The following is a 24,109-nucleotide window of genomic DNA, read 5'->3' as shown; positions in this document are numbered from 1 at the left end:
ATATGAATATAATAAACTTTATACATGAAACTGGGTTACAAAACAAAATAGAAAACCAAAATTACTTAATTAAATTGTTATCAACTAGGATATCGAACCTAAACATAGGGAACAAAGAAGAACATATGTCCTTGAAGAGTACTAGCGACCCGAGTGATCGGCACGGACATGTCTTATCCAAATAGACCTTAGCATGGTAATAAACATCACATAATTAATATTCAAGCTAAGAAACTCAAATAAATAAACTTAGCCTGAAAATGTAAACAACACCAAATAGATGACAAATAAGGGAACTAAGGAACTGAAATAGAAAGGGGGAGGGGGGAAATTTCATTATGTTTCTTCTTTATTATTCCTCCTTCAACCTAACCAATCTTTTCCACCTCTAGCATGCACACAACACCACTCATACCTCTGAGAACTCTCTAGCTGAAGGTGACAGTCATATTTATACCACGAGTAATTCTAGGCCCCCAAATTAGAACATAATAGGTGGTCAAACACCCAAGACCATCAGGGCCAACTACACAAAGTAGCAAACTTAAAAAACTCATGGAAAAAGGACCCCAAATTAGCATATCTAAGGCGGTCTAAACACCAACGACCATTAAGCCCAGCAGCACAAGGCTGTAAACACAACAACGTAAAATTAGACAAGCAAGACCCTAAAACAGAATCCTTCACATAAGGTGGTCTCAAAAGTCAAAGACCATCAGGACCAGACACACAAGGTGGAAAACTTCATTAAAAAATGTCACCAAATATATCGATTCTAGGCTAACTCTAAACTCAAAACAGCACAGAGTTGGGTTTTTTCTTCAAAATTGTGTAGGACGAAAATTTAGACCAGATACCATGAAGTCTAGGAGCACCGACCTGTGACCTTGAGCCGCACTTCAGCCCTCGCCTCCCTTGCCACGGCCAGACATAAACCAACAGCGTGCAGTGTACGCCTTAACACTTCTGAAATACAGTACCAATATATGAGTGTGTGATGGGTCCATTCCCACTCATACATGCCTAAATGCAGCTCAGTAGTAGCGACTGAATAGATCGAGTGTGTGTTGGGTCTATTCCCACTCGCCAACAAGCCCTCCATTCAGACAGTTAGGAACTAATCATAGTCCCACTGCATGACGGCTTCAATCAAACAGTGCTCAGTGAACACATAAAAGCCTGGGGGAAGCGGCTCGAATTCCTTCCCCTAGGAGTAATCAAACAGCCTACCGTGTAGGCATAAAACAGTGGTACATGCACGATTGTGAGAAAACCACTTAAATCTTAATTAACTAACTAACTAACTAGTGAAGGGAGTCAGCATGAAGAACTAGAGGTAACAGAATTCCATTAAATGTAGGAAAGAAGAAATGCTCTTGCTTAAGACTAATTCCCCATAGCTTGGTTACATCAAAAAGGCGTTACAACAGAAGCATTAATCTTCTAGAGGACTCGTTTTCCATCCGGTTGCCATGTCTAATAGCTTGATTTTAATTTTTTTTTAACGTAGCCGAAGAAAAAAAATATCATAAAGCTATGCTAAATCCCACCACTGCCACAAGAAAATCTTGTTACATGTAAGAGGTTTTCTCTACCGAGTAAAATCAACAATCTGCGTGAGTCGATTGTTGCCCTATTTACAATGAATACCAAGTAAAATCAATCATTTGCATGAGTATATTGTTGCCCTATTTCCAAGAATCTCAAGAAAACAGCCGTTGTCAACAGAAGGATTGTAAAAGCGCAAACGCTAAAAATAAGTTTTGCTCTTATCACCTAACGACCATAAATCACGACATTCTAATAATATCCCACTTCATGTTTAATTGTTGTTTTTTCTTCTTTTTTGTTTGTTTGTTTCACACTTGGATGATTCCTCAGTAAGCCATACGGGGCAAAATATTAGTACATCACGCAATGTAATACAAAACACAGCCCAGGCACTCAATACAAAGAATGATTCATATCCCAAATTATTAAACAATTATACCTAAAAAATATCCAGACAATTTCCCATGTTAAGATAACTAGCAAGAATCCATTTTGCAAAACTAATCCATACTGTCATAAAGTCTTGTGAATGCTGTACATTATCATGTCTGCTCCTAGAAATTGGCACATTACTTGGGTTGAGAAATATCTTTCGAACACAGACTCCCCATAATGAACAAAATAATCCCTACGATCATACAAAGCTATCAGCGGAAATAAAATGATATATACAAGGATATCAAATTAACTCACAAAACAATATTAACATGTGTTTCTTCGGTTCAATTTGTTCTACAAACTCTGTTACTGCACACTTGGGGGCTCAAGTACATGCCAGTTTCCACTTTCTGAAGGTGCATTTGTGCAATATGCATTTACTTTAGACAATATTGTTGGGAACTGGGGCAAGTGATATAAACTTTGCTACAGCTGTCCACAGTTGTATAGGATATCAATTGGTAGCTTGCTTGCATCCCATGCTATGACAGTGTGCTTGTTGAATATCGCATCAGTTGGAGGCAGCGCTTCTTGCGAATTACATTTGCAAAACAGTTTAACGCTGGCCTCGTCACAGCGTGAACATAAACTTCTCTGCATCCCTCAATGTGTATATGTCAGTTTTCCTTTCCCAAGACCTTTAAGGACTTGATTGTCTGTATTAATAACTTTCCATGCAGACTTCTTTCTATTAAGTATTATACACAATTACACCCTGTTTTGCATGGAAAGGGAGGAGAGGGTTCAAAAACCGTCTCGATGAAGAAAAGCTACTGTCTGATTTCATGGAAAAGAATATATTTGGGGGCGCTCTATAGATATTTTAAACTTCTGAAAGAGTGGCGGATGTAAGGTGAAGTTGTTTACAGTTGCAACATGCACAGTGGAGAGCATGTTGGTATACTGTTATTTACATGTATTGTTGCTGAAATTTCTTTGGATATTGTACTTGTGAAAATGGCACTCAGCGAGCTAAAATGACTATTACCTTGTGCTCAGAAAAGTAGCTTGAATTAGTCTAAAGTTCACTATCGTTTGCAGTTCTAAAATAGGTCAAATGAATTTTGCCAGACAAGGCAATGCCAGCTTCTGAAACTTCAGTGAATGAAATTACCAAATAAGTTCAATGTAAATAGAAAAAGTTATCGGCTCTTTTTTTTCTTCAATTTACCTCTGAATTCCAGGAAGTGAAAATGACCAGGTTGAGCTAGCAGTTTTTGATTTAGAGGAGAGGTGCACATATGATGTATAGCCAAGCTGTATACTCTATAACCCATATTACACCCATCAATTACACCAAAATGAAGAGAATTAAAGGTTCTTTGAACAATACCTAAAATATACAGTGTCGTTTTAAATAGCCAGTAAAACCAGCGAGGAAACCTGGGAAACGTGTTTTTCTCACAAATTCTAACTTTTTGCAAAATACGAAACTAAGGAGCACCACCTTGCGATTTTTGCATGCGCCTGCATCATCCATGTCTTTTGGGACTTCATTTTGTAGAAATGTTCTACAAGTAATGCCAACGATATGTGTCACGTGCTGATACACCAATATTATCTGCATTGATATGCAATGCAATGCAGGGCAAGTCATGGATCTGCCTCATCATGGTTGGCCCGTAGAGGTTCAATGTCCCAAATAGGGTTGGACGTCTGTACTTCGTCCTTTTTCTCTCTCGAAACCATTAGCTACAACAGTATTTTGTCTACAATACCATTTGTAATAAGATGATTTGGGAGGATGCTAAGTCTGCCTTGTAAGCCGGAGCAGATAGAAAGTCAGTCTAGTTACTGGGGACTGGCATGGAACGATCTTCGACTATAATGTTTCGAGAACGTATTCCTGGTACCAGCCTTGACTGAAGTTTCTCTATACTGATCAAACGTAACATCTATTGTGTCAGAGGTTACTCCCGCATGAACAACATGTTCTAGAAATGTGTCCGCCAGTTCACCTAAGTTCGGGAATCCTCCGTATGTCCCAAAAGACACTGCTATGGATAGGCCATCTATCACCAGGCAGGACGTTCTGTCACGGATAACCTCTGGTGGACATGTCATACGGTCATCAGCTCTTGTTGCATTATCTTGTGTAGATCCATTTTGATACTGAGTTATAGCATTAAACGCAAAACTGGTTGAGAAGCAGACGGCATTTCTAATTACCTTTATCCAAAGTAAATCATGCATACTTTATTCAAAATAATCGTGTGTTAACAAATATTCACATGGATATGTTATGTTAAACAAAGCCAAATGGTAGCAAGTGTTTTCTCAAGATAGTCGCCGCTTCGGCAATCATCTGGATGAATTTGTCAGAGTAGATCGACACATAATTGTAAGCATTGCTTCCTGGTGAAACTCCAACGCCAGAATTAAACAAGCTGACTTACCCAGCTATCACCAACACAGCACTTATATTACCAGTTCTGTAATCTTTATGACCTTTCCATAGAAAAAAAAAATGTTGTACTGTGTATAAGACTGTATTCTACACTATGATGACATTGAGCACTGCGCACTATTCGAGGTTAAACATCTCGACACTTCACCACTTCCATGAAATAATAGATCCTATAGGCAGCCATTGCTTTCGGCTAGTCCGTAGCCAAACGATAAGTCCAGAACATCCATCAATGCATCCTTAATTGAATATTCAATATCGTTATAGTTTAAGTTTATCCTTTCAATCTATGTCACATGTGGCTAGGCCCATGCGTCGGTTTAACCGGTATGGCTTTCACTCGGCTCTTTGAGGAACGAGAGTTTGCACCAGACCTTAGACACTTTCAAAATCGGCAACATTTTGTTCACATCCATTTTTATCCATACCGAAATCCAGAGTTTTAAATCTCATACCAAAGAGATGCTGCTGTGTGATTTATCTTTCTTCTGAAGAGTTAAAGTTTCTTCAGTTTTCTTTGTAATGTGTTGTGTGAGAGAGAGATAGAGACAGAGACAGAGATTTTCAACGTAGCTTTAACAATTTTTGAGTTATATCGCTACGATGTCTGCAGTGTGGCAGTTTATAGTGATGTCTAGCACTGGGGCATCATGCCCAACATTATCCTAACACCAGGCTGACCAGTCCTAACACCAATAGTACCATTTTTATAAGTCTTTGGCCTGACTCAGCCGGTGTCGAACCCGTGACGTCCAGCATCCAAGGTGAACGCTTTAACCACGTATGCCACCGGAGCGGTGCTGACAGGCTAAAACTTCTAATATATATGTTTCTAAACATTCAAAGAATCAAATTTTCTATGTCCAAATTATATTTAATTCTTTGTCGCAGATTAGCCGTTTGAGAATATGCCTAGGAATTCTATCTCGTAATATGACACTACTTTATCGTAAGCGAAATATTTTTTTGCAGTAACTCAATGTTATTTCGTAAAAACGCATTATTATATCGTTGTAAATGAGTACAATGAGATCTCTTAATAACGAAGTACTTTCTCGTTATAACGCAATGTTATTTTATCTCATAATATTACAATACTATCTCGCAACAACGCAATGGGTGGGAATTTTTTCAGAATGGTTGAGGAGTCTTCAATTTAGGAATGTGGAAATCGTGATACGTTCAAAAAATCTCATGTCCAGTCTTTACAATGATAGCTTGATTTAGTTTCAGTATATACAAACAAAATTTATTTGTTAGTTATGAATATTTAAGTCGGAGAATCCTATATAACTGGTGCGCCTAACGTCCTTGAATTCCGTCAAACACCTGTTGTTAACAATAACACACCTGGTCAATATATAGTGATCAAATTATCAAAGAAGTTAGCAAATGTTTACTGTTAACATTACATATTGTTTATTCGCGTTTATAACTAAAATCAGTTGAAAGTCAATCTGAAATGTTGATTATTGAAATGTGGGTATTTCTCATCAAAACATGGAAGTCAATGTCCATCGGTCTCTAAAATATCCCTGGAGAAAAGAGATCAGAGTAATTTTGGAAATTTTAAAAGAAAATCATGAACTGTACTTAGTGAACTTCTGGACAGGAGAAGCAGCCAGCAACGTTCTTTTGTGCATCTTGATAAATTAAATCTGTAAAATTATAGTAGGAACAACTTTAAAGGCATTCCCGAAAAACCTAAATTTTGGTCCAAACGCTTGTATTGTGGCAATAACTTTTTGAAATACAGAGAAAAACCAGTTGAACTGCTTCATTTCCATACATGAATACATCCATCCAGCCATCCAGCCATCCATCAAGCCAGCCATACGTACGTACATGCATGCACACACACACACACACACACACACACACACACATACATACATACATACATACACGTTGAACGTGCATACTTACTTATATCCGTGAAGATATGACAGAAAGAAATGATGAATCTCTTCCTTTTTTAAAGTGTTGCCTTTTAACTTTGTGTAACTATGAGGACAAATACAAATCAATAGTATATCATGTTTCGCTAATGTAATAAATGTAAAGCTTCTTTGAAATACGCGGTCTCTAAGGAATACTTTAGATTATTCTGCCTCCGATATTTATCAGGAGACCACATATCTTTCATGGCGACAATATCAACTAGGAAAACATTGCAGTATTTAGCAAAGTTTAACATTTAGTTAAGAATTTGAAAGCCTTAGTGAATGAGAAAAAGATATATTAGTACACCAATTATCAGATAAATCTTCACTTGTATATAAAAAGGTTGCATCAATGCTCACAGTTTGCGGCAAATAACTCTGCGGTTGGCACTGAACTGAAGAGCGATCATATTCAAGAAGAAATTGTGTTGTCTTTGATTTCTAGGCGTCCAGTTGCTTTTTACAATGTAAATTCACATGCAATTTGGGAAATATATTGATGTTAATGAATTAAATCGCAATTATTCATTGTATATCGTGCTCAGAAAGGAAGAAGAAGAGAAGGACGAACAAGAAGAATGTCATGCTGTCGTTGTTATTCATAGAGATTGGACCATTTATCGCTTTCTTAAACATTAGCACACATTGCGTCATCGTTGTCGTCTCCATTGTCATTTCCTGCTTACTAACTTGTTTCTGTAGAATAATAATGCAATGTCGATTGAAACTAAAGCTACTTTCAATTTGCTAGCTTTGATTGTATTGTTTCTTACAACACGCTTTCAAAAAGCTCTTGAGATTGACAATTGGTCTACCACATCAATAATGAATATTAAGCAAGTTGCAAAGTTAATAGGAGCCCCGAGTGGCCGAGTGGTCTAAAACGCTCATCGTTCCGGATCACTGCCATCTCACCTCTGTCTGCGTGGGTTCGAGTCCAAGGTTCGGCTAGCGTGGGTACATGGGAAAGCCTACCAGTAGCTTCTCGTGGGTCAGTGGTTCTTCCCTGGGTTTTCCAGGGTTCTTCCTCCACCAGTTATACTGGCGGCCATGTATGGCCTATATTGTGCTGAAAAAATGGCGTTAAACCCTAGAACAACAACAACAACAACAAAATTAATAATACCTTTATCCTTACGCCTGTTCGCAGTCAACTAACTGATATCAAATGGACTGTTATCTGACACATTTTTCATTCAATATAGCAGCTTTTTTTTGTTAAGTAAATGTGGCAGAAGGTATCAAGTTAGCCGCCATTGGTGGAGTTTCTAACACAATTAAATCCTAGATTTCTTCAAATCAAGAAATCGGACTTATACACAGTTATTTGCTTTTGTCTTACACATTTACTTAAATAATGTTTGGCTTTATCTCACAGCAAAGGCAAAATACCAACGTTTCGCTTAACGTTTTGGATGTCTCTGTACACCCGGTGCAAGCCTTGACGCCTATCAAAATCATCACCAAAATGTATATATGTTTTCAGTAAATGTTGCGCCATTTACTTTTAGTCAACTGTTCATATGACTGTACAGTGAAATGATAATTATCTGCGCATCTGACTGTTCTTTTAGGGGCCCCGAGTGGCCGAGTGGTCTAACGCGCTCTCCGTTACGGATTACTGGATTCTAGCATTCGGCCAATGTGGGTATGTGAGAAAGCTTGCCAGTAGCTTCTCGTGCGTCGGTGGTTCTTCTAGATTTTTTTTTTCGAGTTCTTCCTCCACCATTAATACTGGCCGCCATGCATACCCTATCGTGTGCTGAAAATGGCGTTAAACCCAACAACAATGACTGTTCTTTTTTTTTTTTTTTTTTACAGTTATTTCCCTGCAGTCCTTCTTGGAGCAATCAACTATGAAATTCTTACTGAGTTAAGCGTATTTTCATCGTTATTCGGCAATAATTTTAATTCTTCTTCCTGGCCATTCCTTTTACGAACGTCACGATAAATAGACGAATATTATAGCTAGACAAATTGTGGATGCAGAATGGGACATGCTTGTTGTATCTGAAATCTAAACAGCACCCAGTCTATGCATTTTCCCTGTATTCCTAAGTCAAGGGATCATTTGTCTTTAATTCTCTCTCTCTCTCTCTCTCTCTCTCTCTCTCTCTCTCACATTATTGATAAGGACCATACGTTTTGTATTTGTCAGTGTTAATTCTTCGTACAAGAGAGGCGCTATCCTACCCAAACAAACATGCGTGTAAGGCAAAAACAAATGTGTTTCCGGTCGGAGGACCATCGATGTTTTTCGTTGCCGACCTTAGGACTTCCAACCCGCATCGCCAGCAACAAAACATGATATATGTTTTAAACAAAAACGAATTGATTTATTGAATTGTGCTTCTAACTGAACGGGCTTTGTCCAGTACTTGAAGCGCTTAGTACATTATATATACTAATCATTATATCTATAATATATATAATGTTATTTTAAAAAAAATAATAATAAAACTACCTACAAAACCTAATTTGAACACCAGTGCTATACACAAGACCTTTTGTTTGGCCTAATCGGTTGCGTTGTCATTGACTGGTCTTGAACAGTAAAAGAAAATATCTTGAACTGCAACTAAATATCCAAACAAAAGAGTAGAATTAGGTCTAGTGGTCATTGACTTATATCAGCAACATATTAGAATTAAGTCTAGTGGTCAATGAGTTATATCAGCCACATATTAGAATTAGGTCTAGTGGTCAATGACTTATATCAGCCACATATTAGAATTAGGTCTAGTGGTCAATGACTTATATCAGCCACATATTAGAATTAGGTCTAGTGGACAATGACTTATATCAGCCACATATTAGAATTAGGTCTAGTGGTCAATGACTTATATCAGCCACATAGTAGACTGAGTTATTTGCTCCCTGTAGCTTGTTCCGCTGTTTTGTTTGGTTCACATCGACATAGTGTTTGTCTGTATTTCTGCATTAATTTTTCTTAGTTGTTTTGAAAGCATCCTGGATTTTCCTGTTTGTATTTTGCGTCGTTTGGTTTTAACATGGTCATATAAATGTATATATTTAGTACTTTCCCAACGTAAACGTCTAAATCTGTGATCATTAAATTCTTCTAGAATGAACAACTAATCTTTCAGTATTCAGTATTCATAAATCAAACTATATCGTAAATGATCAATCGTTTCAATGTTGGTATATGGTATTTGTTTGTTCCATTTCGTTAGGTGATTTTTTTTTCTTCTGTACTGCGACTGGAGCATATTGTCATCGCTATTTATTCTATTATCAACATTTCACTAGCACGTTAGTACGAGCTACACTAAGATAACGAACATATATCTTTATAAGAACTGGAATTTTATTTTATAGGTGTGATGTATTTTTAATTATTATTATAAATCGTTCAACATAATTTTACAAAAGGTCCATACCTGTTATATATTCTTTACAAATATAGTGTAATAGTTTTGAAGTAGTTACTTAGTAGCATTAGCTAGATGGTACGAAATAAAAATGACATTTATCATATAAATAATGGTTGATATTCTCTATTTGTCTTTCCAGTACATTCCCAGGAGGCAGGTAAGTGGACATTGACGTATCTGTCTTAATTATCCTCTAACTTAGTGAAATCCAAATCAGGAGTCTTGCCCACGCCTTCCTGCTTGCCGTTCTGGAAACACTCCTACTCAACAAGGGTGAATGATGACTGCCGTGGTACTGTGGTGACGCTACACTATTGCTCTGTGGAGTGGTTACAACAATCTATGCAAACGTGCTTCTAATTTAATATAAGAGGGTATGGTGTGTGTGTATATATATATATATATATATATATATATATATATATATATATATATATATATATATATATATATAAAGATTTACGCTTGAGTAAGGACATTTATGGGAGGTGTGATTGTGTTTACAATTTCCCTCTAGATTTGTCGTGTAACAGCTGTCAAGGGGCAATATATTTAAAGTTTTTAATCACGTGATCTGCATGGCCTATAGTAATGCTTTCGCACCGGCTGCGCGCGGAGGGATTCTCTCTGCTAGGGACTTTATATATATATATATATATTGCGGCAAAGATTTCCAAAACAAAAAGATTTCAACTAGCTGTACTTTTGTATGCTGAAACCTCATTTGGTGTTGTCTCTCTGGAACAACTTGCCCCCATCGACGAGGCTAACCTTTGGTCCGACATCTCTACTGTCAAGATGTATCAAAGCTAAGAAAATATAGTTGATGACAACAATTAGCGCTCAGTTATATAGAATCAGAATAGCAAAAGTACATTGACTAATGTACTATCGCATAAAGCAAAAAGGTACAAGTAATTTAAGTATCTCCTCGCGAGAGTAAGAATTATGTAGTGTCTGTATAGTAGAATTTAGACGGTAGATCTATTAAAACCGAATAGTTTTGGTAACAGCGTGTTATTCTTAACACTTAAAATTGTGCATGGTAAATAACATTTATGTAGAGCTGTATGTGCAGTACTTCAGTTTTGCAAACATCCAAATTTCAAAGGATCTAGCTGATGCCAACAAGCGACGGAAAGTTTAATACTGGCCACGATCTGATCGTAATGTTCCTCTTTGAACTGCTCTGCTTTCTCTGCCTTTTCCATGCGTCATCTCTAACTGTTGCTACGTCTGCTTCAGCCAGGCTTTCTTCCACATCGCCTATCCTCAGAATTTGATGCTGATGCATGCACGTGACTATTCTGCGTCACAGGCTTCTCCCAAAGTGACAAAGATGATTTTATTTGTGCTGCTTCCCCAGATGGACAACTCTGATTTTCTTTCTGCTTCGTATGTGTTAAATTAATCTATCTAGTTAGGTTGCTTTCTTTGAAGACCGTGTTTGAAATTTCATTTGTGACCGACTAATGTTAGACAGCCAGATACCCATAATTTGGACAAATATTGCCATGGTAGAAAAAGTATAAGACGACAAAAATATATCTTTAAACATGTACAAAATGCAGAGAATTAAGTAGTATCTCATAAAATAATTTAAAGACTTGAAAGACGTAGATGCGAAACATTAAAACATGTTGAATATTTGGCAGAAAAGACAACTGGGAAAGAATGTGTACCATTTAGAGTATAGTAATGGTTTTGAAGAGTTTGGCGAAAATAGCTTACCACTAACTGAGAACGTCATTCATCCATGAACATAAAATTAATATATAAGAAAAAAATGTGTCAAGATGGAACACCTCAAGGCAAAAATGCACAGTAAGTGTCATGGTCACTAAGTGTTTAATGATACGCTTACGCTGTGCGATATTTTGAAAGAGTTGTGTTTGTCTTGTTAAGTAGTTCAAGATTACTCATCTTATGGGCAACTAACGAAAACTGTACAGAGTTTTAAAATATTGGAGATAAACATACTGTATGCACTTGACGACTAAAGCGGAATTAGTGGAGGTGTGGCATTTTTTGTTTTCAACGACGTTGAAAAACACAGTTTGCAGGAAGATGAAACGGAAAGTTATCAAAAGTTAAACGACTGATGTGCACTTTATTTTACAAGAACAATTATAAGATTAATTGCAAGAATGTCAATATTACATGAGATTAGATATATAAAAAATGTGTGGTTGTTTTGTTCCTTCAAAGACCTTGGATCAAAAATTCTATCTCTGAATAACAAGCTGAAAAATAATGGAGCAATAAACGATCTCGAGGAAGAAAAAAAGAACACACGAGATGATGAACATTCGGTATTCGACACAACCATGGGGCACATGAGGAAAAGAACAGCTGTAGGAGACGTTTTAATGATCTGAGCGATTGAAATTAAACTCATGTTGAAAATAGCTTCGTGAATAAGTGAAAATAATATATATTACTCTATGGTCATGTGAAAGTCAGTATGTTGCATTTTAACAAATAACGCTAAAACATTTGTGGAACAATGAAACAGAACGTGAAACATGTTGTAGAACATATAAATGAGATATACTCAATAATGTTAATAATAAATGTATTGTAAGAAATGAGATAATGAAAAATACAAAAAAAGAGCTTCAAAAGAATAAGAATTTTAAAAGCAGCATATTCCAAAATAATGAATAATTTTAATTCGCCAATAAAATATATAGTGTGCAGTGCGTGCTCAGACATTTAATAACGTTATCATCAGTAAGGCGCGGCGCCTGCAGTCGACCGGGAAACTTTGTCAGTGGACAGTTGTTAACAATGTGTGACATGGTCTGAAGAGCTCCACAGCAACAGGAAGAGTAAGTGGCCTGACCATATTGGACACGGTTAACTGCACAACGTCTCCGTCCTGTCCGAAAGCGGTTCAGTGTGGTCCACAGATGACGTGGAAGGTTGAAGCCAGGAGGACAGACAGATGGCTCAGCTGCGAGCGGTTTACAACATATGTTAAAACCACTCGACAATGCATGCCGAAATAGCTGTTACAACCTCCGACAACGGACCTAATCTGATTGGACGTTTCGAAGTCAATAAGAAATCTGGATGTGAGGTGATGTCCGTGTAAAGTAGAAATTTCTCACTGGCATAGACTTTAGCAATGCTGCTGAGTACCGGTAGAGATGGTAAAGGGGTAGGTCGTAGTGTTCCAGGTATTATGCGCATTGTTGTGTTGAGCTGGACATCAATTAACTTAGTGTAGGATGATCAAGCCTAGGCAGAAGCGCAATACTCGACTATCGAATAACAGAGGGCCAGTTCTGACGTACTGAGTGTCTGAGCACTAGCGCCCCAGGTTGAACCCGCCAGTTTGCGGAGTAGGTTGTTTCGAGTGCTAAGTTTTGCTGCAGTTTTCTTCAGGTAGTTGTAGAATGTCAGTGATCTGTCCAGAGTCACACCAAAGTTTGCTGCCCATTGAGGAGGAAGCAGAGCTCACTGTTCGCACGTAAAACGTTAAGGTGGAAGACGCTGAAGACTGTCTTTGTTGTGCTTGGCTGTAGGCGCCGTTTCTTTAAAAAGTCCGTCTTATCATCCATGTCCATGTTCTGTACCCCCTTAAGCTCAGCAAATGAGCGACTTTGGGTTCTTAAGTTACGTGTTTAGGCTCGAATAAACAGTAACACAAGAAAGAGTGAAAACAACAAGCTTTGAAAAATATAACAAATAATTTATTTCCCTGGAAAAATTCTGTAAAAATATAACAAATATGAGAACTTACGGTTTCCAGGATCAATTCCAAAATTAATAGAAGATTAATCCACGAATACAATTTTTGAAGTCCTAATATTTAATTTCTTAGAAAAATAGCACACTGGATGATCAGTACAAATTTCATCTTGAATCAAAACTGCTCCAACCCCAACATCACTTGCATCGACAGACAATTTAACAGACTGCCTGAAATTTGGAACTATAAGAACTGGCACACTTTTACATATGGCTTTCAACTTGTCAAAAGCCTCCTGATATTTTTCAGTCAAAAGGAACTTATTATTCTTACTCAATAAATTTGTCATGGGTTCAGCAATTATAGAAAAATTGGAACAAACTTGTCGATAGTATCCGGCCATATCTAAAAATCTCATCAGTTGCTTTTTATTTACAGGCACGGGAAATTCAGAGTTAGCCTTGACCTTAGCATTTATATGTTTAACTTGTCCATGTTTCACGATATGTCCTAGAAAGGTTACACTAGAACGGCAGAACTCACCTATAGATAAAATAATTGTCAAACTTGCATCTGTGAGCCTGTCATATAATTTCCTAATTGTTGTTAAATGTTCTTTTAAGGAGTCTTTGTAGATAATGACATCATCGATGTAAGCATCACAATTGTCTAGATCAGAGGTAATCATATTCATGAGACGTTCAAATGTACTTAGCGACCCTTTCATCCCAAACGGCATTACTTTATATGGTAAAGTCCATCTGGAGTCACGAATGCCGAAATTTTCCTTGCTCTTTCCGTTAGTGGAATTTGCCAAAACCTTTCAGAAGGTCACATTTGGTGACATACTTAGCACTCCCGATCTTATCAATACAGCCATCGATTCTTGGTAACGGGAATGAAGCTGTTTTTGTCACACTATTCACCTTCCTTAAATCAGTACACATACAGAAAGTTTTATCTGGTTTTGGAACAAGTATTCATGTTGAACTCCAGTCAGGTTTACTGGGCTCTATAAAATCATTCTCCAGCAAATACTGAATATTTTTTCAAGTATTCCTGTTTCAGAGGGTTCATCCTGTACGGGTGTTGTTTCACAGGTTTGGAATTTACAATTTCAACGTCATGGAAAAAAAATTTCGTTCTTATAGGAACATCTATAAGTGCTCATATTCAAATAATAACTGTTTAAGTTCGTTTATTTCTTGCTCTTGTAAATGTGAAAGTTTCTGGTCCAAATCATTCATACTTTCTGAATTCATAAGACTTATCACTCCACTATCAGTATTATCAGATGATACTCCTTCAGTTAAATCTTCACTGAATGGGACAGGTACAACTATATCAATTGCATGTTTAACCTGGCTATCGCTTTCAATATACTGGTACTCCTATAATTTATATGGATCCCAGGAGCACTAATATTATAATTTAACTCATTCATTTTCTTCTCAACTTTGTAAGGGCCGTAGTATCTAAACTGAAGAAGCATTTGAAGAATGAGCAAGAGAGACCGAACTCCATTATTACCGAACTCCATTATTGCCAAACTCAAAAGTTCTCTCCATTTTTGTTCTGTCAAATCATAATTTCACTTTTGACTTGAATTACTAAATGCCAAATTCAAGCATAATAGGCTTAAAAGTTTCAGACCTAAAAGTTGACCCTTGACCTATTGGACAGATTTGGGAAGGACAAATTGAGCAAAATATTTATCAAAGCTTTTACAATTGTTTTAGATTTTATATTCCTCAAGGGAATTGCACTGGAATCCTTGTTGATGTACATATATTAGTCAACAAGTATTGGTTACGTGACTTGGTCTTAGGTAAAGGACCAACACAATCTACCATAATTCTACTAAATGGTACGTCAAAGGCATGAATAGGTTGTGCATGAGCCTTAGGTATTTTCTGATTTGGCTTTCCTAACATTTGACAGGTTTGACAAGATATACAGTATTTACCAACATAACATTTGATTTTTGGCCAATTAAAGTGAGTCCAGATCATGTGATAAGTTGCATTGATCCCGAAATGACCAGCCAATGGAGTTTCATGGGCCAGACTAAACAGTTCCTGTCTGAAAGGTTTTAGAACTACAATTTGATAGTTCATAGACCATTCGTCATCAGCAGGTACCTCGGGGGGTCTCAATTGTCTCAGAAGAATTTCATTTTTAATGAAATAACGGACAGGAACTTCAGTAGCTTCAGTTTTACTAATGGCTTTTCGAAACAAACATGAGACCTCAGGATCTTTTTTCCTGTTCGACGACAAGTGATTATCGTTTATCATCCTGATTAGAATAAAGATAATGAGTCGTTACAAGAGGATCGCTGTGATCAATAACTTCTGTTTGATCCAAACAAGGAGTAAAAGTGACCTCATCAAAAGCCTGACTAATACATGTGTCAGCTAAAGGAATACCTTCATTATCTACATCATTGACAAGAGCTTTCTTTGCCATAGCTCTGGTAACTGCACAAGCTGGGAATAAATCAGGGAATTCTTTTTCATTTGGATCGACTTTCTGTTCCAAGCAATGCTTGTCAGTTACAAGTAGGCTACCACAACCTTGTCTAATAATAAATGAATGCCCTCAACAGGTAAAACAGAGACTGTTCCGACTGTCATGGTCCTGACACTAAATCTGATAACAAATTTTCACAATGGAGAGGAACATTAATAAAGCCGCACTCTACTCCATGAATAAGAACACTTTCATTAGAAGAATTCTCAGAAAAAGGCATACTACCTGACAATAAAAGACTCTGAGAAGCTCCTGGATCTCTTAAAATTTTAATACGGATAGGATTGGCCGAATCCTCCAAGAGTGATACAGAACCCTGTGATATGAATGGTTCATAATTCTCCACAATAAAATCAGACTGGGGTTTGTTAGACCCAGCAAATGTATTGCTTTCAATGCATGACCATGACCTTGACCTCTTATAAATAAGAGGATTTGGAATAGGTCTGTCTTGATTCTGATGCCTAGTTTTCAATTTGCAGCAATCATAAATAACGTGTCCTTTTTTCTTGCAATATGTACACGTAGGAAGAGACAAGGATCTTGAATCAAGCTTATCAGAAGCTTGATTTTTAGATGTGCCAGTTTGAGTTTTAGAAGGGCTTGTATTGGTTGAAATACTTTTCTGCCAGAAGACTGTTGAGAGGAAATCTTATTTACAAAAGGAACTTTATGAGTTAAAGAATACTCATCAGCAGCTCAAGCAGCATTTCCCAAGGTTTCAATCTGATGCTCATCAAGATAAGACTTAATGTCACTATGGACACAGTGTTTGAGCTCTTCAAGTAATATAAGTTGTTTGAGAATTTCCTAATCTCGTTCAACTTTCTTGGCTAAGCAGCATCTATAAAATAACTGGGGTTTTTTCCTAGACAATTCGACATGAGTTTGCCCTGATTATGTTCAATAGTTTCTGAATTTTTGCCGATAAGCTTCACGGTCAAACTCATAACCCCTTAAGTTGCATTCTTTAACTACATCATAGTTAACACTTTGTTGAACTGACAGTGAATTGTAAGTATCACTAGCCTTACCAGTGAGTGGATTTGAAGTATGAATGTGCTTTTCACTTGCCAGCTCCATTTCTTTAATTCTAAATTGATATTCCCTCTCTTTCTCTCGTTCATCATTGTCTAATTGCATTTGCATTTGTTCTTTTTGTAATTGCATTTGTTTTCTTTTCTCTTTCTTCCACTTGTAAATGCATTTGTTCTTTTTGTAACTGCATTAGCCTTTCTTTATATTTTTCTTCCGCTTGCAAATACATTTGTTTTTTCTTCTTCTCTCTTTCCTCTCTCTCTTTCTCTCTCTCTCTCTCTCTCTCTCTCTCCCTCTCTCTTCTCATATTGTAACTACATTTGTTTTTCTTGTAACTGCATTTGTCTTTTTTTCTCTTTTTCTTCTGCTTGTAAATGCATTTGTTTTTCTCTTTCTTCTTTCTGAAGCTCCAACTTCCTAAACTCCAATTCCATCTTGTATTTTAATTCAAATTCCTTTATTTTTGTGTCAGAGTCTGAAACAGACTTACTGATCGAAACCAAAGCATTTTATCCAACACATTCTTTTCTGCCAAATACTGAACCAAAATATTTCTTATTTCCTGTTTCGTTATGGAAGCCTATACCTCGGAAAGATCGTATTTTCAGACAAGTTGAATCAATTCATCTTTTTTGAAAAACTCTAATTGTTCCTGGGTAGGATTTGGAAGAACGACTTCCACTTTTCGTGACATTTTTAAGAAAGCTTGCTGATTTCACTAAAAATTTCAAAAACATGGGGAATTCAAATTTAAAGAAACAAAGTTTTCTGAAATATTCTTGCCAAAATTCAAAATTTTAGACGAGCTACTCAAATCTTATGTAACGTATTTAGGCTCGAATAAATTTCCATTGTCCCTGTACATGGCCACCCATGTTAAATTCCCAAAGACTCCATCGTGGAGGGACACCTTTTTGACTGGGACCTTATACAACCGCAAGGTTATGCTTCATTTTTAATTTTCCATAGACTCTAAACAGCCGCACGACCTTTCTGACTGGGATTTCCCATAGACCCTAAACAGTCACACGACCTTACTGACTGGGATTTCCCATAGACCCTAAACAGTCGCACGACCTTTCTGTCTGGGCATTCCATAGACCTTAAACAGCCTCTATTACTACTTACGTAGTAAATTAAATCTCTATCGCGTACTTCTCGTTAATGACAACATCACGTTGTAACTAAGTACTGTATATACCAGCTTAAAAGTTAAAATACAAAATCAAAGATCCTGATCTGCTGTAATATAATGTGCTGCACGATCAGGGTCTATGTTCGTTTGTTACGCTGATTACCACTAACAAACTGCATAATACAGAGATAGTTTATCTACCAGTCACCCCTGCAACTCCATGTATCCATATTTTATTAAGTAAACGTTTTCGTCTGTATTAGTGTCTTACTGATGATACAAAAAACTTCCTATCTGATCCTCATCGAATCACTTGATATAGAATACGTGGATATTTTAATCTGGTTTTAATGCCAGTTTTCTAACAAATTATATTTTGCAGTTACTTTCTTATACACACACATACATACACGCATATACGTATACATACATACATAGATACATACATACATGCATGCATGCATGCATGCATGCATACATACATACATACATACATACATACATACATACATACATACATACGATTTTTCAGCTCTGACAAAATGTCAAACGTACAAGATGTACAAGGAGATTAAAACACAGAAATTTATATTTACTGCATTGGAAAAGTCACGAAGCTCGAGAATTGATTAGAAACTGCATGAACAGCCGTTGCAAACTGGAGGTTATTGACGTACAATGTGTAATCGACTTTCATGACCTCTATAAAATATGAAGTTGAATTCTTATAATTATAAATATTTTTAAATGTTGTATATCCAGTATCAACAAATCTCAGGGGAAAAAAATATAGGAAAACTGTGCTTATCAGTTGCGTATATTATTGTCAAAGGCAAACAAAGGGACACAAAGGCACATGAATACATAAGTAGTTATTTATGTTATATGAACTATTATCTTTCACCGTCAAGTGAAACAGCTTTAACTAATGAAGGTGTTTTATTCAAATTCCATCAATTTTGGGGGTTTTTTTAATTATTTCCCGGTAACTTTTGGCTTTCTTCTGTTGATAAAAAGAGCAATCAAAACCAGATAATTTTATACTAAACCAGAAATTTAGCTATCACGAAACCAGAATGTGTGTTTTCTTTACATGGTAATTTTCGCTCGCATTAATATTTTCACCTTTTCCGATTCACGATTGAATTCAGTATCTGTTGTCCATACCAATATTGTAATGCTTTATGGTAGCGAGTTATTTTCGCTGAGATTTCATTTTTGTTACGTTCTTGTTCCATCCGTCTTCTAAGAGAATCAAACACCGTGAAAGTTTCATAACACGTTTAAAAGATCAATGTGTGTGTGTGAGTGTATGTGTGTGTGTGAGTGTATGTGTGTGTGTGAGAGAGAGAGGGGGGGTGAGAGAGACTTGGATTTTTAACGTACTTTTAATACTTTTTCAATCATATCGCTACGATGTATGCAGTGTGGCAGTTTTTAGTGATGTCTAGCACTGGGGCAATCAATTTAAACCCAGGGAATAATGTCTGACAGATAGCGGATCGAAACTAATATGATGCTAACGCGTCTTGCATTCCTGGGCGTGATATTCTTGCCCTACAAAAATATCCCGCTATAGCATATAACAGCATTGTAATAAAGATAAATTTTGCTAATTTACGTTCAAGTCATTGCTTATATACTAACAACTGTGTGGCCCCGCCATTTTGTTTAATCAATCTTGAGATACGGACACAGTATCTCTCCAATACAAGCACGACATGACGGATACCATACACTTGCTGCCCAATTATATAGAAATGAATCCATTAATTTAATAAATAACAGAAGACTGTTCAGTACTTCATTCTATGAAGCGAAATACAGGATACAAGAAACAAATCAATCTCCAAATAGTAACAAAGACATCACGATACATTAGAAACAGAAGTAATCACCTGTATGACGTGTTGTAAGTTCTCACTTTTCATAGTGTCCATAATAGACGTTTAAATAATTATGTTTTACAAGTACTCTTATTTCATAGGGAGAAAGAGGGAGCAGATATTAACCGAAGCACTCTTTAAATTAGGGTCCTATTCTTTAACCAATTATTTGAAGTTGAAACCTCTTCCAATGGCCATAAGCGCCATTTTTTGGTAAATTGATATCGGCATATAATCAGACTTTATTTCATACATCTGTCAATGATCCATCTACCATTTGGTTGCTCCTGACGAATGATTTGTGAGAAAATATGAAGTCAGATGAAAGATAAAGTGATGCGAGAAAAATTATAACTCAATATAAAGGGTCGGAAAATTTATGGCAATAATGATCCACATAAGATTTGTCCTTTGCCTCCAAAAGACATATAGCTTAAATGTGATCATCTAACAGAATTCAGTGAATACCATACATAAATCAGCCATAATTATATGAAATATAAGGGGCAACTGCAATCTCAGATTAAATGTAGACAGCAAGAAGGGCAAGTTTTATCTGTGTGTGTGTGTGTGTGTGTGTGTGTGTGTGTGTTAGTAATTTCTTTACTTTACACTGACAATACTTATACGATTAGTATATATTATCAAGCATTTCTTGTAGCATATTTTGCTTTTGGTTTATGCTTCTTTCGTGTTCTCTCTACATACCTCAATCCATTAGTTCACAATGAGCCATTCAAAAACTGTATGGAGACAGTAACCTTCAAAACGTAGTGACCTCAACGTTTAATACAGAAAAGCAAACGTAATAAGAGACAGTGCATTTGTTAAACACAAGACAATATCATTTTGCGATTGCAAACATACTTGAGGGCAGTAAGTGATCGGCGTTATTAGCTTAAAGCCAGCGTTAAAAGGCGTTACAGTAAACCCAGAAACTTTTAATGAATTTCACATATAAGTTAATTCTCTTTACGTCATTATTACAATATTTTCATTGATGTGCCATGTATCATATATAACATACGCATTCTACAGCGAAGACATAGTACAGGAGCTGCCTCTGTTTTATGTATGGGCAGATCAGGGTCTATCCTGTTTATACTTTTTTTTCTTCAATCAAACTGTCAAGAACCTGATCCATCGGTCCGTTATCCATCCACGCTGCTCATCGTATTTTATTTATCGTTTGAAAGGAGTAGCGTACATACTGAACTATCGGCCCATTATGCGAACACAGATCTGGCTCTATGCGTGTCGCAGGTAGATGTGCATTACAAAGTTCAAATGCTGCGTTATAAACTACATCCAATATGATGTCATGTATTATCGGTGATGGCTATTCTTAGACTACGACTTGCTCATGTTTCCATAGCAACTGTTTAAAGCTGTTAAATGAAACGCATATATCTGTCTTTTTCAGAGTATGGCAGTGACAAAGATATTGACCATATGATGCAAATCCTACTGTGATACGTTAGACATTTAACAGAAGAAATATTCAAGAGACACTTGGATGTACAGAAATCCACATCTGAGACCTCAATCATCCTTAAGTATGGCTTTTGCTGACACAAAAGGAAATTAAACGATGGTTTCCAGGCGGCTTTGATACGTAATACATCTAACGAACGATACATTTATCAAACCCGATGAAATCAACAAACTTCTATCTTAGATCCAAATAGTTGCCCAAAAGGATTTTTGCTGACTCGAAAGCGGAATAGAAGTTGACACTTAGCTGACTGATTAGTTGTGAAACTAAGGAAATATTTAAAACACAGATTGAATACAAGATAGTTAAATCTAGGGCAAAAATCATCGCCCAAAAATGACTGTTGCTGAATCGAAGGATAATTATTTAGCCCTAATCTTACAATGGATAGAAAACAACAACACTACAGACCATGTTGATTTTACTCAGCCACACATCAAGCGTTCGTTAAGGTATGTTTATCCAATTTTTATGTTTCTCCATGCCATGGTTGGCATCGTGGGACTGGTTGGGAACGTTGCCATGATCACGGTTATGGGAAAAAGAACCCTGTATCATGACCAGACATTCTTCCTTCTTGGAAATCTGGCCTTTTCCGACCTGATCAAATGCCTTTTTGTACTGCCCATGTCCTTAGCCAATATGCTAATTCAAAACTGGATATTCGGAAGTTTCATGTGCTTCTTTTTGCCAATGATTCAGCTCTTCCCTATCCATGCCTCCATGCTGACCTTTTTGATGATTGCCATTGATAGATACAGACAGATTGTAAACCCGTTCAAGGCTCGAGTTCCAGCCGGATTGTGTACCATTGCTGTTTGGGTAGCTGCTGTTTGCGTTGTTCTGCCTCACGCCGTTTACATCAAATATATTGACCTTGGTGCCTTTTTGGGCGAAAAGTTCAATGGAATAGGAATTTGCTACGTCAACATGGAGAAACATATAGAAGAGTACCTCCGTGCCATGTTTGTGACGTTATACGCCATGCCGCTCGCAATCATTGCATTTCTCTACGTTAAGGTCTCGGCGGAACTAAAGGCGAGAGAGTCGTCCCCTATCTACGTTCATTACAGTGTCAGGAATGAAAGCCCTCGTAATTCCCAGTTCCAAGATGAAATTTCATCAAAAGTGACGTGGGCCAATGATTCAGAACACGGCATCAACATAAATTCTACCAATTCTAAAGACTTCACCGAGCGTACAACGCACGACAGCGACGATGACCTTGACATTGCCAAAGAAAAGCGTACCCATAACTATCTGATTGCCATGGTGACATTTTTCGCCATGTGCTGGTGTCCTCTGAACATCCTCATCCTCGTGAATTATTTTGTCCATGAAGACGAGGACAATACCGGCCATATAGATATCACTTATATAACTTTCTCTTGGTTTGGGTTCCTATCTACTTGTGTCAATCCGATACTCTTTGCATCCTGGCGCATGCCCAGTGCCACGAAGGACAGATTAAAAGGTTACTTCAGGTTCAGCAATAAGAGGCGCCGTTCCTCCCAAGCAAGTCGCACAACCTGTGCAGAGAGTTTTGTCGCACCTCCGACTCCATCCCCAAAGGAGTCGCGACGTTTGCCGAAACCAACCGTGTCTTACTCGAATGGATTGTCACCTTATCATGCCACAGTGCTCTAAAGAAAACAATGCTGTAAACAAAGTGGCCTTACAGAAATAGACAGCTTTTAAAAAGAGTTGTGAAAATTCTACCAATGTTTTGTTTTGCTATGTTTTCTTAAGATGACATTAAAATCCGATGAGGGAACACTTCAGCAAATTATTACACTCAAGGACTGATATTCGAAGAAACAGTGAACATGCTAAAAAGACTCTTTGCTCATTATCTGCGTTATAAGTTTGCTTTGAACGTAGTTAGGGTGTGCACTCTGGTAATTTTCCTGTTGACGATGTGAATCTTATATCCTTTTTAAAAAGTGCTTCTTTCTATAGACAAAACCTGCCAACAAAAATGAAATCAGCTTTATGCGTTCAAATTAATGAATTTCATACAATTGCTCTCTGCTATATCATAAATGAACCATAACTAGTTATTCATTGTTACCTGTATTAGATAAGAGGGATTTTTTTTAAAAAATTGCTCGACTCCCGGGACAAGCTCTAATTTGGCTCGGGCAGGGACGAAAATTTGAGCTGGGATTGGTTAATGTTCCGTTACTAATTGAAGCCAGTTTTGATAAGGAAAAATAGCCTATCAGTTACATTTTAATCGTAATATTTATACGTATCCAGGATTAGTCCACGTTCAAGCCCCTAACCTAGCCTCGGGCAGTTTTTTAGATGGCCGCATGTAAAGATTAATTTGATGAATGTCGCCGTCTTAGGTAAGTAAAGCGATAATTAGTAATAATATAACTTATAAGATTTCATTGACTTGTGTATTTGGAATAAAAGGCAATAGTCACAAACGATTAACCACCAGGATTTCATTCAAAGCATGTTCGATGAACTTAAAATGTAACACACAAGACAGAGTCAAATCATTAAGAAATGTTTGACTATTTCATCGATGGACTTAATTTTACTTTATTTTCCTCCTGGATGCATAATTAAATCTGCATGATC

The 24,109-nt window shown here is 36.9% G+C and overlaps 1 protein-coding gene and 1 long non-coding RNA gene across 2 annotated transcripts in view; both read left to right on the top strand.

The window, feature by feature from the left end:
* LOC149794638 (uncharacterized) overlaps positions 1 to 21,850 on the top strand; it is a 99,231-nt gene extending 77,381 nt beyond the window's left edge. The window contains exons 4-5 of the long non-coding RNA XR_016422174.1: positions 9,874 to 9,891; positions 21,446 to 21,850. This is a non-coding gene — a long non-coding RNA (uncharacterized LOC149794638). The remainder of the gene's footprint in view (positions 1 to 9,873; positions 9,892 to 21,445) is intronic.
* A 3-nt stretch (positions 21,851 to 21,853) lies between these two features.
* On the top strand, positions 21,854 to 23,164 carry LOC149794637 (prolactin-releasing peptide receptor-like). The gene has a single exon (XM_089966210.1). The coding sequence runs from the start codon at positions 21,854 to 21,856 to the stop codon at positions 23,162 to 23,164; it is 1,311 nt and encodes a 436-aa protein (XP_089822336.1).
* The last annotated feature ends 945 nt before the right edge of the window (positions 23,165 to 24,109 follow it).

This window comes from Sinohyriopsis cumingii, chromosome 7 (assembly GCF_028554795.1).
Source record: "Sinohyriopsis cumingii isolate HCF-2022 chromosome 7, ASM2855479v2, whole genome shotgun sequence".
Lineage (NCBI taxonomy): Eukaryota > Metazoa > Mollusca > Bivalvia > Unionida > Unionidae > Sinohyriopsis > Sinohyriopsis cumingii.
The sequence above is the reverse complement of the archived record's forward strand: the minus strand, read 5'-3'. Positions and strand labels throughout refer to the sequence as shown.

What these genes read in the sequence shown, in the direction of transcription:
- LOC149794637 (XM_089966210.1), top strand. Translation starts at nt 21,854, where the DNA reads ATGACTGTTGCTGAATCGAAGGATAATTATTTAGCCCTAATCTTACAA.